The sequence below is a fragment of the Equus asinus genome, chromosome 27, assembly GCF_041296235.1.
Source record: "Equus asinus isolate D_3611 breed Donkey chromosome 27, EquAss-T2T_v2, whole genome shotgun sequence".
In the NCBI taxonomy this organism is placed as follows: Eukaryota; Metazoa; Chordata; class Mammalia; order Perissodactyla; family Equidae; genus Equus; species Equus asinus.
Window position 1 is genome coordinate 536,001 of NC_091816.1, and position 16,111 is coordinate 552,111.

The 16,111-nt window shown below is 39.5% G+C and overlaps 1 protein-coding gene across 21 annotated transcripts in view; it reads right to left on the minus strand.

Moving 5' to 3' along the window:
* PSD3 (pleckstrin and Sec7 domain containing 3) overlaps window positions 1–16,111 on the minus strand; it is a 655,493-nt gene that overhangs the window by 341,931 nt on the left and 297,451 nt on the right. Inside the window, exon 1 of one of the 21 annotated variants that reach the window (XM_070499761.1) lies at window positions 1,758–1,869. The exons of the other annotated variants lie outside the window; for them this stretch is intronic. Within the exon in view, the coding sequence (XP_070355862.1) occupies window positions 1,758–1,788 (31 nt within the window). The 5' untranslated portion in view covers window positions 1,789–1,869. Of the gene's footprint in view, window positions 1–1,757; window positions 1,870–16,111 lie in introns of those variants that run through there. 21 annotated transcript variants of the gene reach the window in all.

Consider the following 16,111-nt stretch of genomic DNA (forward strand, 5'->3'; position numbering starts at 1 on the left):
ACTACTTCTTCTTGTTTAGGAACCCACACTTTCAAAAACCCAGGTTTTTTTTAAAATTTTTTTCCAGCTTTATTGAGATATAATTGACATAGAGCATTGCGTAAGTTTAAGGTGTCCAGTGGGTTGATTTGATCCTTACAGACTGCAAAATAATCACCACCATAGCTGTAACAACTCTGTCGTGTCACATAGTTACCATTTCTTTTTTGTGGTGAGAACATTTAAGATCTAGTCTCTTAGCAGCTTCAAAGTATACAACAGAATATTATTAACTATAATTATTATGCTGTACATAGATCCCCAAAACTTATTCGTCTTATAACTGGAAGTTTGCATCTTTTGATCAATAATTCCCCGTTTCCTTCACCCCCTAACCCCTGGTAACCACCATTCTACTCTTTGAAAAACCCAATTTTAAAATTTCTCTGATCTTCATTGACTTTTTGTCATTATTTTAAAAAGCAAAAAAAGTTTAAACTTTTAAATAACTCCCAATCTTGCTCACAGCAGCCTCTCTTCTGCTAAAGTTAACATGGGTATGGTAGTGCTAATATAAATTATTATATAAAATATTTTATGAAACCTTTTAATATTTAAGAAATTGAAACTGATGTTTCAAAATACTTATACAATTCTTTTTCTAAAAAATCATGAATGCCAAGCAGCTGAGTTCCTAGCAGTGATGATCAGCTACAGCCGTGGACTTCTAGAAACTGCCGTGTGTCAGACAGAGGGGAGGTGCAGCAGTAAACACCCTCACTCAGCCTTCCGCCTGCAATAAGCTTCAGCTGATCCATATTTGCATTCAGTTGCTTTTATGCTCAATAGGAGACCCACAGTTTTAAGGATTCAAGCTGCAAACTGACATGAGCAATAATTCCAAGCATATCTGAAAATGCAAATTTTACATAAAGTTTAAAGTCAAGTTCCCTGGTGAGAGAGAAATAAATCTTGAATTATTCTAAAAGTGACACTTTCAATGGACAGGAAAAAGACACCCCTGTGTGTAAACTCAGGAGTTAAACATCTATTATAAACCTGTAATAGAGACTACCTCAGCCACAACTACAGTGTTCACAGGACATTCCTGCTGCTATCCTGTGGCTAACCTTGTTCTCTTCTAGGCTATTCAGCCAGAGCCATACTTCTGGCGTGCACATGGAAAGGAGTCTGAGCTCTTTAAGAGAAACTCCTCCCCTATACCCATACAGCGCCACAATATTATGTCCTTATGAAACTACAGGGGTAGCCCGTTTTCCTCTTTCTTTCTATATAATACCATCACAAACAGGGAGCAGAAATATGCTGACAGAATTCTGTGTTCCCAGGAAAGCTCATTCAACAACAACAAAAAAAAGGGAATAAAATTACAGGTAAGAATAATATTCTGCTTTCTATTTAAAAATAAAAATTCTGGAAAATCCAGTGTCAGATGCTAAAATAAACATTCTAGCTTAAAGCCAGGTGAGGTGCTAGGCAAAAGCATTCTAGGGGCAGGTGGCATCATTCTGATGACTGGGAATTAAAAAGCGGTGGCGTGGACATCCCTGAATAGATGCAGTATGCTCTTCTCTATGGCGAGATTCAGCCAAACCTGGTCTAGCCCCAGGAGTCTCCTACTGGGATGGTCAAAAGACAAGACTAGTAAGCAAAAGCAGTCAATAATACAGACGGATCATTTCACAGCAGCATTTTACAAGAGAGAGATATATAAAAATCTATTTGCCTGCATAGACCTACAAATAGAGGTTACTCACAGAGATTACTGTAGCTCCAGCAGTTACCCATTGATCATAGAAAATGCCCAGTTCATCAGCTTAACGCTTGAGAAAAGTTAGCTAGAAAGAAGCCAGCTAATTCAAAATCTGCTGTTCCAGTCAACTGGAAGTAAATTAGTTTCAAATTTCCTGGCAGCCCCTTTCGCCCTGCACTGCCCACGGTGATGTCAGTGGAAGCACTCTGAGCACCAGGAGCTAGCTGAGAGGAGCTGCCGCCTCAGCCCTGCTCACAAAGGCTGAGCAGCCTGTGCTCGCGCTCGCTCTCCCTGTCTGCCTCTCGCTCTCTGCCTTGGTAGCTTACCGAAACAACCAACGTGGGGCTTTGCTATATTTGTGAAACTACTTCCAGGGAGATAACTGAGATGACGGGCGTTAGCTTTAATGTAACCATGTCCCCGTGCAGCAGCAAGAACCCGGCAGAGGCTCCGAGAGGACCGTACCATCATTGGTGACATCAGAGGTGGGGCTGTCATCTTAGTATTATGCAGCATTTTCTCTGACAAGAGTGACACGTGAAAGGAGATGGACGCGTTCCCTTTAAAAGGATTTAATTCTTGTGTTATTTAAACAGCAAAGGCAAAAGCAAATATAATGTTGAAAAACTGCTGCAGGAGGATATAAATCCCGCTTCCCTAGTCCTCATCTCACTGTTAAATGACACTGCCTCTCAAGTCATTTTACTGATGACCACATTACCATTCCTGTGATTAAATTAATATTTAATGGGTGATCGATATTACTTGGAAAATGTGACATGAAAAGGATGCAAAGACATTAACATCTGGCTTTAAATACGATGGCATAAACTTACATCACTAATACTACCTTGGATGTATGCAATACCTTTCAACACAACCTCAATGAAAATACTAAATGTAAAACTAATAGTTTTGTGGATGAGAAAAGTGACGTGGAAATCACACAAGATGAACAGCGTAATGTAATACTGGTCCTTAGTCTTGGTAATGGAGGTTAATACAAACATTAAAAATAACTCATCTTCTTAACCTTAATATTCCAACCAGTATAGAAAGGAGAGGCCAATATAAAGCAATTGATGGTTATTTTCATTCACTCCTTATACATTTACTGAGTGTCCAATATGTGCTAGAAAATGTGGTGAGTTTAATTTGGAGTTCACTTCTGATAAATAACATAATCAGAATAGAAAGCGTTTCTAAAATCCCTCCTCTGTTCCAGGCCCGGTACCCAGCAGCTTCACTGCACTACCTCAACTCCCTCTGCTAGCGGCCCTGTGGGACAGACACTGTAACTAACCCACTTCACAGGTGAGACCACTGAAGCCCCAGGATTATGAGACTTATCTGAGATCACACAGCTAAAAGTGGCACAGGCAGGATTCAAACACGGGCACCTCGGCTGCCAAGTCCACCCTCTTGACCACTAAGCTACACTGACTCCTGGGAGCTTCCACGTCAAGTAAAAGAATTCTAAAGGAAGAATATGATGGGATTTAGAACCACAGCAAGCCAAAAATAGCCACCTCTCAAGAAGACTGGCCCAAATATAAGAGGATATACGCAGAGAAAGCAGACCAAGCCAATGGAAGTAACACCCAGGAGTAGAAGTTTAGTGCTGACTACTTGACTGACCTTGGGCCAATGGCTTAAAATCCTTCAGCTTATTTCTGAGTTATAGGTTTTTAAATTATAAAGGAATATAAAAATGTGGTTAAAGCACACAATCTAGATTTGTAATCTGGGCTCCATCACTTTCCAATTATGTCACTATAAGCAAGTTATTTAACCTCCGAGGGGCTCAATTTCCTCCTCCAAAAGAATGAGGAAAACAATGGGGTTGTTCTGAGAATTAAATGAACTATGCATAGAAATATATAAAACACTCAGACTATCAGTTAGTATATAATAAAAGCTCCAGGTTAATCATTATTATTGGTACTATAATCATTACTTTTAGTATTATTGTTACTTTTTTAAACTAAAACTGCCAGCTTCCTCCCTTTTCAAAAACCTCTCCAAGAAGAGCTGCTATTTTTCCAGAGTTGGTTGGAAAAGCAGAAAGGACAACCTTTGTTGGCTTCATACGAACATTAACCCATGCAGGAATCACCAACTCCCTATGAGACGTAAGCTGAAGCTGCTGGCACGTCATCCAAGAAAGGCTCCTTACAAGAGGACGAAACGGGGCATGTATCCTTTGCCCTCCCCAACTTCTTCCTCCCTCTGCCTGGAATATGGAAGAAGGCTGCAGCTGAAGCAGCCATCCTTAACTGTGGGCATCCCATTAGCTGGGGAGGCAAAACAGAAAGAGTTCTCACACCCACCACAGACCTCCTACCCCCATCTTCTTTTACCTTGGAGAGAAATAAAACTTTAGTTCAAGTATTTAACTCAAGTCTTCTATTGTATGCAACTCTCCAAGATCCTAATTGATACATAGTTAAAGGCCACAATTTCCCTATAGTTTCAAAGGCTAACCTGAGCGCTGGGCTATTTATCATGACTTTTACATCATCCGCGCCTGCATCCTCTCCAATGCCAACTCAAAGTCAATGGATGACCCCATGGGAAACAAGAAAAAGCAAAATATACTGCTTCCCAGTACTTGGCAGCTATGCTGTCTTATTACAGACAGAACGGTCAGCGGCCGCTGGGGATGAGGGAGCACAGGAGACGCTCCTCCCATCACCTTCTTCCAAGGCTCCGAACCTGCAAGCTTCTAGGATAACGGTACAGAGAAAAAAGCAAAACTCAAATACACAAATGAGGGTGCTTCACAAAGTTACTGCTATTATAAAGGCTAGGTAATGAGGATGGTCCCCTCAACGGCAACTACAAGTGACCATGAGGAAATAAACATGTCTCGATCACACAAACACCTCATTTCTAAACTTCTAGGATTTCACATTAGGCTTTAACTGACACTATCTTTGTCTGACACCCTAAAACTCACCATTTCAAAAAGTAAAGCACAAAAACAAATTTATTGCATATTCTCTAATCTCTCATGGGCACCATCTCTAAAAGACGTATGTACAGAGACAGCACTTGAGTCCATAACTGGGTTATGTGTAAGGATTTCAATCGAAAATGGAACCGGAAAATATGAAATGGAGAATCTCATGCATGTGCCCTCAGAAGATGGGAACCTAACAACCGAGAGGCTGATTTCCCATAAAGGCCTGATTTTCAGAAGACCAAGACCTATCACCTGATCAATGAACACCTGCCGAGAATCTCTCCCCATCCTCAAGCCAATGAACTTACTGCTTGGAGGCCGGCTGTTGCCCCTCTTTACGCTCCTCGTCATAAATACCATCTACCTCAAACCCTCAATGGACTTGCCTGTAGCTTACCACAGCATGCATTCCAAAACTGCAACTCTTCTGCTATTTCCAAATAAACTCAGTTTTTGGTAATTTGGGCTTGCCTCTTTATTTAGGTTGATAACAGTGGCATCCTGAATTCCTCAATTGTTTTGTTTTGGTTGTTTTTGTTTCTGAAATGTAACCTAATACCACTACCATTATCCTTGAAGGATAGATAATATCATAATATTTGGAGGAGAGAACCATTAAAAAATTCACCACCAACAGTGTTTATACCTTTTCTGTAAAATATAATTGCTTTTCTAGAAATATCCCTGACAGACTGAACCAACAAAAAAGCAGCTAGATTTATGAAATGTACTTTTTCATTCAAATTTAAAGGACTATTTTATAAATAAAAGTAAATCCACCAATTGCAACCAATGTTTTTTAATGAACAAAGTATGAAATTTAAACTATAAAACATAGTGAATGTTAACATCAAGTTTATATTGACTATATTTTCATATTTTCTGTATTGATGGTCTGGCACTTGGGGCTTTGAAGAGGCAGCTCCTCCCAGGGTTGGCTGTGACCTGGAAATAGAAAGGACTCCCCTGGGAGCACACTGTTGCTATATAACCAGCCAATCCAGAGTCACACCCCCAACCATCCCCTTCACCCACCTCTCACACTCTAGGACAGTATTTCCCCCACCCTAAATCACCCTAGGGCCTGGTACTGGGCAAGTAGGAACCACCACCAGAGACCAGAACCTGTTCAATTATTCAAACTATCCAGTCCTAAATTTTCTCAGGTACCTACCCTGCCTTACCCAGCCCCTCCCACAAAAACTCCATGGGAGGCCGGGCTAAGCTCTCCCCCGCCCCTCTGCCAACTTCCCTGTGGGACCCTGCAAGTGTGCCGTGTGCCATGCCTCCTTCTTCCTTCATGACAATTATTTCCAAGTCTGTGTGTCTTACCACACCTGACTGAAACAAATCCAGGGTATAAATTTTTTAACAAAGTTTTAAGAGAAATGAATAATTATTCATTAGGAACAAAATTTCAAATCAGTAATGTATTCCTAGACTTTGTTGACACTAGCATGTCCCTTTAGTTTAGAAATTACAAGCTGTAGGTGAAAAATTGTTTGATATAATGTATTATTTCTCAAAAATTTCAAAAAAGTAATATAAACAGGTAAGCAAATTGTTATCCAATTTAGTATGACATTTTAGAATTAAAACTTTTTTACAAATCAATTTTTATCACCATATCATCTGATATTTTATTAATTATTAAATCCAGGTAGAAGACAAGATTCTCAGAAGAACTGGGAACAAAAATTCCTCATTTGAAATAACTTTCTTTCATTGAGCCAATTCCAATAAATAAGAGGCCAGTTTTCCTATCTCAAATTTACTTATTTTTTAAGCCTCCTTCTTAGATCTTAAGAAAATACTCAATGCCAATTTCAGGGTTATAAAAATTTAGATTTTATACATTTGTCTATTATCTCAGTTATATGGTACAACTGAAGTTAATGTAGAGAGATAACCAGAATGTAGGAAGATCTAACATAAAGTAAGTCCAAGTGAGCAGAGAGGAGAGGTGTGCAATCCTGAGACTGGTAATGACGACAGTCATGGCAGGAGCTCCATACTCTGAAACACTGTTTAAAGAAAAACACTCACTCTGAAGCAAAATGTAAGTTATGTTAAAAACAAGACAACAGGCCCAACATGGAGTCACTTATGCTAAGCCCACATCACAAAACAGAGATTTAGCAATTACAGTTTCAGCTCTCACGGAAATGAATCTTAAACCAGTCCCTCAGGAATCACCTGGTCAGCAGAGACCCCTGTCGTCCCCTAATGGAAGTAACTTTGCAAGAACTAACCTGTTTCTTGCCTACTATATACCTTCCTTGTTCTCGCTCCGTCTGCCTATAAAGTCTTTTATCTGGTACAGCTCCTGCGAACTTCTTTCTAGCTGCTAGATCAGATGTTGCCTGATTCAAATTGATTTTGCTCAAATAAACTCTTAAAATGTTTATATGCCTCAGTTTATCTTTTAGCAGTTCTGGTGTCAAAAGAGGGAACTGGAGGAGACCCCCAATGGCCCCAGGAGCAATGAGCAACCAGGAGGGTACCTGCTGAGCCCCTTGAGCTCGCTGCTTTCTCACTGCCTCTAGAGGCCATGGGGAAGGCCCTCTTGAATCCTTTTGTTTTACGAGCTTTCAGACTTTATTTGGGCAGTTCTTTTTCTGGACTGGGTCCAACTTAGAAACTGGACTGGGTCTGGGGTTGAACTGGGTCTGACAAACTGGACTGGTTCCAATATGAGGTCTCAGGTAAACAAAATCTGTTTTAAGGCTGAACAAGCAGGTTAATCTTTCCAAAGATAATCTTGAATTACAGTGGCCACAAGAGGAGAACTTTTAGTCCACTTAAGCTTATCCACTTAGGAAATGTCCGAGAGAAGGGGGTCTCAGCCAGGGACTCACTACAGGGGACAGAAGGAGAATTATTATTCCTGCTCTGCAGTGTCTGCTACCAGATGAGGCCTGCGGGACATCCCACTCGCTCCAGAGACTGCAGACAGGATCCTGGGAAACCTGGCAGAAGATGGCAGAGGGTGAGAATTCTTACCAAAGCCAGCTCTCCCAGATCTCTATCGGTCGTGCCTGGTCGAAGGAAGGGGAGGTTTCAGGTTATCTCTTCCTTTCCAAATTTAGATTGGCAGGAAAAAACACTTCTAAGAATTAGGTGTTTGAGTGGTGACTTGTGAATTAGCTTTCAGGTGCCCATTGATTGTTGATCTTTTCTCTACCAGGGACAGCTAGCACCTTTCATTTGTCCCATCTTGTGTCCTAAGAACTTAGCTGAGCAACCATGAGGTTGTTGGCCCCAACAATACAGCCAGAAATGTGAGTTGTACCCCATTTGTGGCTAGGTATGGCTGGACAGAAATGTGGGTTGTACTCCATTTGCGGCTAGAGTCTATTGCCAGCCCTCAGGGAAACTAAGTCTTTCTTTTGGCCACCTTTGGGAGTGGCTCTGGATCTTAGGAGGATAGATCTTTTGCACCCTCTTTGAGGATGCCTCTTGCAACCAAAGGGTTGTGCAGTATTGCCAGGACTGCTTACTGTTTGTCCCAGCTGAAACGTTTTTTTTTGTTTTTTTTTTTTTTTTGCTGAGGAAGATTTGCCCTGAGCTAACATCTGTGCCAATCTTCTTCCCCTTTATATGTGGGTCACTGCCACAGCATGGCTGACGAGTGGTATACGTCTCCACCCAGGATCTGAACCCGCAAACCTGAGCTGCCAAAGCAGAGCATGCCAAACTTAACCACTACACCACAGGGCCAGCCCCTTTTACTTTTAAGTAACTCCACAGTGAGAAGTTGCCCAAATTGGACGCGCATACTCAGCGACTGATAGGAACTTTTTTTTAGACCTTCTCCTCTAAGCTAAAATAAAATTGTACCCAGAGGGAAAGAAAAACATTCTGAAGCCTTTTGTGGAAGGATTTACTAAAACGTAAGAAAGACACGCAGCTCTAAAGCTAGAACATAAGAATCTTTTGATTTCTTAGTCGAAGATCTTCTCCCTGATATAAAGAAGAAAATTGAGGATAATATAGTTGGCTGGGTGGGTCAGCTTCCGTATCATTCAGGTCACAACCCAATTCTCCGCGAAGTTAAAAAAACTGTACTTGTCTTACAAGTACTTTGTCTTACAAATCTAGTCTTTACAAGAACAGAAATGTAGCTCTAGAAATAATTCAAAGTCTACCTAGCCTCTTTACAAACCCCAAAACCTCCCCTACTCATCTCAAACGGCTTACAGATAGTGTAAAACATCTAGACTTGGGAGACAAGTCCTTCTTGGTGGAAGCTGCATTCTTTCTCCGGGGCTGGTCTTCTCTAGGAACCAAGGGAATTCTTATCAGAAAGGGGGGAAAAGGCTATTTTGAAAACTAGGCCTATGAAAAATCTTAAAAGTCTCTTCTACAAAAATTAGTAAAAAGTGTTAGCAATCTGCCATCTGAGCAAGTAAACCTAACTGATTTCATCTGCCAGAAGCATTTCTGTATCCAACTATTCTTTTATAAACCAGCGAGTTCTGCATTATTGTACCTGTCTCAAAACTAAAAACTTAAAGTGGAAGCTGTAAGATCTCTGTTCGCGTTTGTGTGTGTGTGTTATAAATGTGTGATATTTTTCTACCTCCAGATGGTATTGCCAAAATTAATTTGTAAAGAGCTCTACTTAACTGGCTTAAAGACAAACAAGTATTTACATAAATTAAGGACACTCAGAAATATAGAAACTAACCCAAATGTTTTCCTAGTTCATGCGATGTAGGGTAATCTTTGGTAAATAAAAGCTAGTTTAAGTTTGTTGATTTAATTAAAACAGGATGTCTTTAGAGTTATCAACATTAAATACAGTACTTTTATTCTACCAAAGTTTACTAAAAGTCAAATAAGTTCATGTTGTCTCTGTTACAGAATTTGTCAGCAAGAAAGATCCCCTAAAGATGATGGTTACCTGTTTAATGTCTCGTGAAATTTTCATGACTAATCTAAACATAATTGTTAAGAACAAGTGAATTAAATAGATGTAAGTAAGGTAAAAAAATTCATAAATGAACTTTTCAACAATAAGTACACTTTATGGTATGTCTACTTAAAAACTGTTTTCTAAATCTTTTTGGTAACTTGAAACTTTAGTTATACTGAGGTAAGCTAAATGATAGATATTCACAGAATATCTAGATCTTTCCAAATAAGATAAAATACTGAAACATTAATACTGCCCATAGGTTTATCCATTTCTGGAATGTCTTTTACTATTTGGGTCTATTAGCAAACATGTTTTGTGCCACCTTGGGAAATTGAATATGAGGAAGGATATGCTTCTGGAAATTATGAAATGTACTTATAAATTTGCCAATCCACAGAATGTTAGTATAACACATAGCCTACAATTGCTTACTTCTTATTTTCAGTGGGGTTTAAGGATTCTAAGGGTTAAGAATTCTAATCAACATATATAATTAAAATTATTTAGAAATAATAAGGGTGAAAGGAAACAACTGTGTATGAAAAGTAAGTAGGGAAAGTAGAATGATTGACTGTTCGAGAAAGAGGAAAAAGACACAGAAAACAATCTGAATGGATATAAAAAAGTTGCAGGAGGAGCTGGCCTGGCAGCGTAGTGGTTAAGTTCACGCACTCCACTTCAGCAGCCTGAGGTTCGCCAGTTCGGATCCAAGTGCAGACCTACACACTTGTGAAGCCATGCTGTGGCAGGCGTCCCACATATAAAATAGAGGAAGATGGGCATGGATGTTACCTCAGGGCCAATCTTCCTCAGCAAAAAGATTAGCTCAAGGCTAATCTTCCTCTATATAAATAAATAAATAAGTAAGCTGTAGGAGGTTTGTGGAAAAGGAATCTTGGGAAAAGAATTTTATGTGTGGTCAAACCACCTATGATTAGAATGGATTTATTTAAGTTTTTAAAGAATAGATTTTAACATCAAAAGCCCACCTTGGTGTACATTTTTGGTGCAAAATGTAAATTTGGTTTTCCCTCTGTTAAAACGACAAACTTTACTGAGATTATTCATCTGCTCTTAATTAGAAATTGTAACCAAAGGCTTTTCTTTACCTTTTAAGTAACCTGCCTGAGCAGCAAAGATTTTGTCTCACGAAAACTTACTGTTTCACACTGTCTTTATTAGGTCTTTGATTACTTAAGACAGCTAAGTAATCAGTATTAACAGAGCTAAGTTTGGTTCACATCTATGTAACCTTCCATATTTGCCTTTAACATCTCCTGTTGTCACTTTGGTAATATAGATAATTAAGTATTATTTCATAATGATCTATAATCCTATTTAATCAAATTTCAAACCTTTTGACACTTTCCCAAAATTACTTTTTGACTTCAAACTAACTTTGAGATTTCCCAGAGACCTCTGGAAAATCTCAAAGGAACTGTCTCTCACCTTGTAAAAAAGAGATGTTAAATTAATTAGGTTTATTTAGTATGCTAAACTACATAGGAATTATTGTCAAATAAGTGATGATAAACCTGCTTAGGTTATATGTGTGAATATATGTTGACAATATAAGTATTCCAGAAATTCTTGGAACTTCATAGAAATTTGTCAATACTCTCATCGTCCAATTACCAACCTTAAATTGTTTCATGCCACAGAAATAAACACATTTCCTTATCAAAAGTACTCTCATCAGATCTTTAGCCATGAAAATGTTAAGTCTTTTGTTATTTATATACAGTTATTGTTTTACTCTGATGTTTTTATAAAAGTGAGATTCATGGAAATAACCCTACCATGTACTCTTGACCACTGATACTGCTGCCAAATTACAAGTTGTCAAAACTTTGGTGCATATTTCATGACTGAAGAAGGCTCCACCTGACATCTGGTCCTTGGCAAATGCTGGAGACCCCAAAATCAAACTGACTAGGAAGAAAAGTAGCCAACGCTGAGGTAGACTGCACTGCATTCTCTCAAGACATCAGATAAAAAATGTTTGTTTCCATTCCTTCTTCCCTCTCTGACCATCCTTTTCCTAATTCTTACACCATGAAGGTCTTTATGATTCTTTTGTCCCTTCTGCCTTGCTCTGGCCTCAAAAGATGATGCCATTGTTCATATCTCAGGCCACTGCAAAGGAGGGTAATCCAACCTCCAAATGACTGTTGCATTTGCCACAATGATGATGATTCTGTAGCCCTGCCCATCACAACCTTCTCCCTGACTTCCAATGCTTCAGTTTCTCTGGAACAAACTCAGCCCTCGCTCTACTGTGTCGGGCTACTTAACCCTGGGGGTCCACTTCCCTGCCTCTGGTTAACAACGCCAAACCCAGAGAATCTGGCTCTGATCAAAGAAAGGAACACAAGACAAGGGTAAACAGAATAAAACCACCTTTGCAGTCTACAGACCTTTACCTTTTTACTGGCCTCGATGGCTGTCGCCTTTCCAGTCCCAAGCCATGGACTCAAACAGAAATAACAAGGAGGCATTCAGGATTCAAAATTAGCTACCACCCTGCCTGGGAGTAAGTACAAACGAGGCTATGATCAGCAACCTCTCCTTAACTCTTGAAGACATTGCAGAATCTGCTGCTAAAGCAATAACTGCCCAGTAAAAACCCCTCGACTCTCAGACTGAAGTTGTTTTTGATAATAGGACAGCCCGTGACTATCTTAACAGAGCAACAAGGTGTTTGTGTTGTGGCCAACACCACTTACTGCACTTAGATTGACAATTCTGAGGAAGTTGAGACTCAGCTACATAAGATCGCTGAACAGGCCACTTGGGTTAAGAAAGGGACTCCTTCCACAGGGCCTTTGGCTTACTTGATTTTCAGTGGTTTGGGTCTTGGAGACTATGGCTCCAAAGTATACTCGAGACATTGGGAATTATCCTGCTTATAATAATCACGGTAGTCTCTCTGGCACACTGTGTTCTCTCAAAAGCTTTAAATGCATGTTCGCAGCCACTAACCACCAGGTAAATGATCTCCCTAAGAGTGGAATGTCAGAAAAAGAACAAAGAGAATGACCAACCTAAAGAATGTGAACCTGACATCATGACCTGTGAATACCACAAAGAGATTCAGCTAAAGGATGTTGTGACCTGTGAATATCACACAGACATTCAGCCAAAAAACTGTAAGAACTCCAGAGCAGTAGCTGGGAGTAGGACTAATGCCTTAAATTTCGATCACATATTTTAGTTAAGCTGAGAGTCTGATCGAAAGAGGAAATTATTAAAAACAAGACAACAGGCCCAAAATGGAGTCACTTGTACTAAGCCCACATCACCAAACTGAGACTTAATTACAGTTTTGACTCTCCCAGAAATGAATCTTAAGCCAGTCAATTAAGAATCACTTGTCCAGCACTAGTTAGGTAATCTGCCTGATAGACCTCTGCCATCCCCTAAAGGAAAGGAACTTTGCAATAACCAACTTGCTTTTTTGCCTACTATACACTTCCTTGTTCCTGCTCCATTTGCCTATAAAAGTATTTCATTTTGTACAGCAACACAGTGCTCCTTTCTATCTGGTGGATTGGATACTGCCTGATTCAAATTAATTTTTGCTCAAATAAACTCTCAAAATGTTTAATATGCCTCAGTTTACCTTTCAACACTTATAAGGAATACACATACAAGCCCTCCTAGTAAGCTGACTGGGAAGCACACATTATAAAAAGCTGATATGTTTGAAACTTCATGTTCAGTAAAAATGGGATTAAAAATCACCTGCAAAACTCTACACATGTCCTAGGACTACTTGGCAGATGACCAAAGTCAGCAGACCTAAGAGTATGCAGTGGTGGGTGTGGCCCTCTCTGAGTCTAGAATCACATCTTCTCCATGCCACAAACTGGGTCAGAGGCGGGGATGGGGAGAGGAGGAGCAGGAGGAGGAGAGGGCAGGGAGTCACAACTAGGACTTAGGAGTTCCCAGATGGTTTTCATCTACCAGGCCTTCTCTGTCCCCTTCTCAGTAACTCCTAACTAGCAGTTTCTGCTCCTACCCCAGCCTGTGCTGAGAAGGAAAGCTCCAAAAGAGCAGGAAATAGATCCCACACAGGTCTCTTTGTTAGTTCCTGTTTACCCAGTGCTTACCACATAGTAGATACCCAATTAATTGTTTCATTCAATCCTTAAAACCTTCTAAAGAAGTAAACATCAGGTATACCTAAATAGAAGGCAACCTGAATAACTAACGTTAAATCCATAAATTCCAATGGGACAAAAAGTTGTTGGCCACATTGAATATATACACTTTTAGGATGGAGATTAAACAATCAAATGGCTTCTCATAATTTATTAGGTTAATTTTGTACATACACAAAATCACATATTATATAAAACAAAAAAATACTTGCTTTTATTCTCTTACATTTCAGGGAATTATTTTATTCAAGCTTTCACATGCAATTTGTCATTAGGATCTTTGCTACCACTAGCCTGATTTTAAGTTATATTACATCTTCAGTTCTGTCCTAAGTTGAAATACAGAAATTTTTAAATCTGTGTGATGCTGTAACTGGAAATTCTATCCTAACCTACAGTATCCATTCACTTTAGGTGAACTCCACAATGTAACCACTTACTGGATGACCTTTAGAGGTCATCTCTAGAAAGCTACTTTACAGTGACATCTGGCACTTACAACTCTAAGATCACTTCCCAGGAATAATTATTAAATGTGTGTGAAATCTGTTTTCTCTCTCTTTTTTAAACTTGTTTTAGTCATCTGTATAAGTATCCTGACTCGCATTATCTGTAGTTATTGCAAGCTAATGTGTTTTCTCCAAAATTTGTTATTCAAAATAAAACATCCCTAATACAGAAACAGTAACAACTTGAATATATGGCCACTCCTTCTTTTCTGATAATTTTTTGAGGAAAACATCCTTACCCTAATTTAGGGCTATATCGGATATTAACTCCGTTTTATAGATGAAGAGTATAGAGAGTTTAAGTAACCTGGCCAACACACAGAAGATAAGGAGAGCAAGAAACATCCCTCAGATCAAAGTATTAAAAAAAAAGGAATTTAGTTGGTGGCCCTAATATGAGTATACAGAAGAGCAGAAGGAAACAAACAAACCACTATTTTACACTGGGCCCTACTTCCTTCCTGTCTTTAATTCTAACATAGTTTGGCAATTTAAACATTATTTTCCCTGTTGATTGTTTGTATTAACTTATTTACAATAATACTTATATCATGTTATTTTTATTAATACAAATCATATAAACATCATTTTTACTGAACACACAATATGTCATGTAGTAACAAAATTTAGTTATTGTTGTACAGTCTGGTTTTTCCAATATTATCCTGGATAGATTCTTATATTGACAATTGGCTAATATTATTCAGAATATAATCAAAATATAAGCCTCAATGACCCAAATGAAACCTCCATGAAGTCAGTGATTTGTCTGTGCTGTTCACTGCTGTACCCATGTTGCTGAGATACCCAGGAAGCACAAATGTCAAACTGCAAGGTCAGCTTGAGATGGCTTAAAACTCAGGTTGCATGTAACAGGCAAGGAGGATTTTTATGGTCAGTTGGGAAACTGCCTTCCTCACGTATGGGGCCCCGGGTGGAATGAGAACCCAAGGGTGCCAGTACAGCCCTGGAGCAGAAGGAAAGCAGAGTCTTGGGCTAAATGGGTGACCTGAGGGGCTCCTTATCCATACTCAAAGGTAAAACTTGAATGCAAATTCTATGAGGAACTGCTTCTCCCTCAAAGTAGAATTGCCACTAAGTATCCAAATGGCATTTAAGTGGGCAACTGAAGCTAGCCAGAAGGGCCCTATAACCTGCACTCATCAAGCTGATTTCTGACCAGCCTTCAGTTAAAATTGGGATAATTCTCTATCCTTTACACTCCATTATTTATTTGCTGTTTCTTTTTATTCTCTTTCTTTCTTTCAGTGAAAGATGCTGTTCAAAAACTCTCATCTAGTATGAATTGTGTTAGAGGATCCATAAGGGCATCACGTGCTGGATGCCAGGGAAGCAGGACCGGACAACTGTAGACCCAGCCCCAACAGCAGAGCAGCCTGCAGCCAAGGGATGGCAGGGTAAAGAACTTCTCTCTCCACGTGGCCCCTGTGGCAATCTGCTGTCCTAGCCGTGGTTCTACGTCTTCGGCCATTCCGCTGTTCCTCAGCCTGTGTGCTTCTACTCTTTAAATACAGGAAAACCAACCATCTCAGTTCCCAGCTCACTGCCCTTCTTACTCGGTATTCGCTGCCTTCTAAAATGCAAGAGCTTGGAAGAAATACCTATCACCCAATAGACAAACTGGTATCACGGCAAAAGTATTCTAAATGGTTACTACACATAAAACAGTTCACATAGAAATATCTAGTCAGAACTGGCTGATGTTACCAGCACTGCTGGGAATCAGCCTTTGCTCCATTACTTACCATGTGATTTGGGCAAGTAATTTTGCCTCTCTGA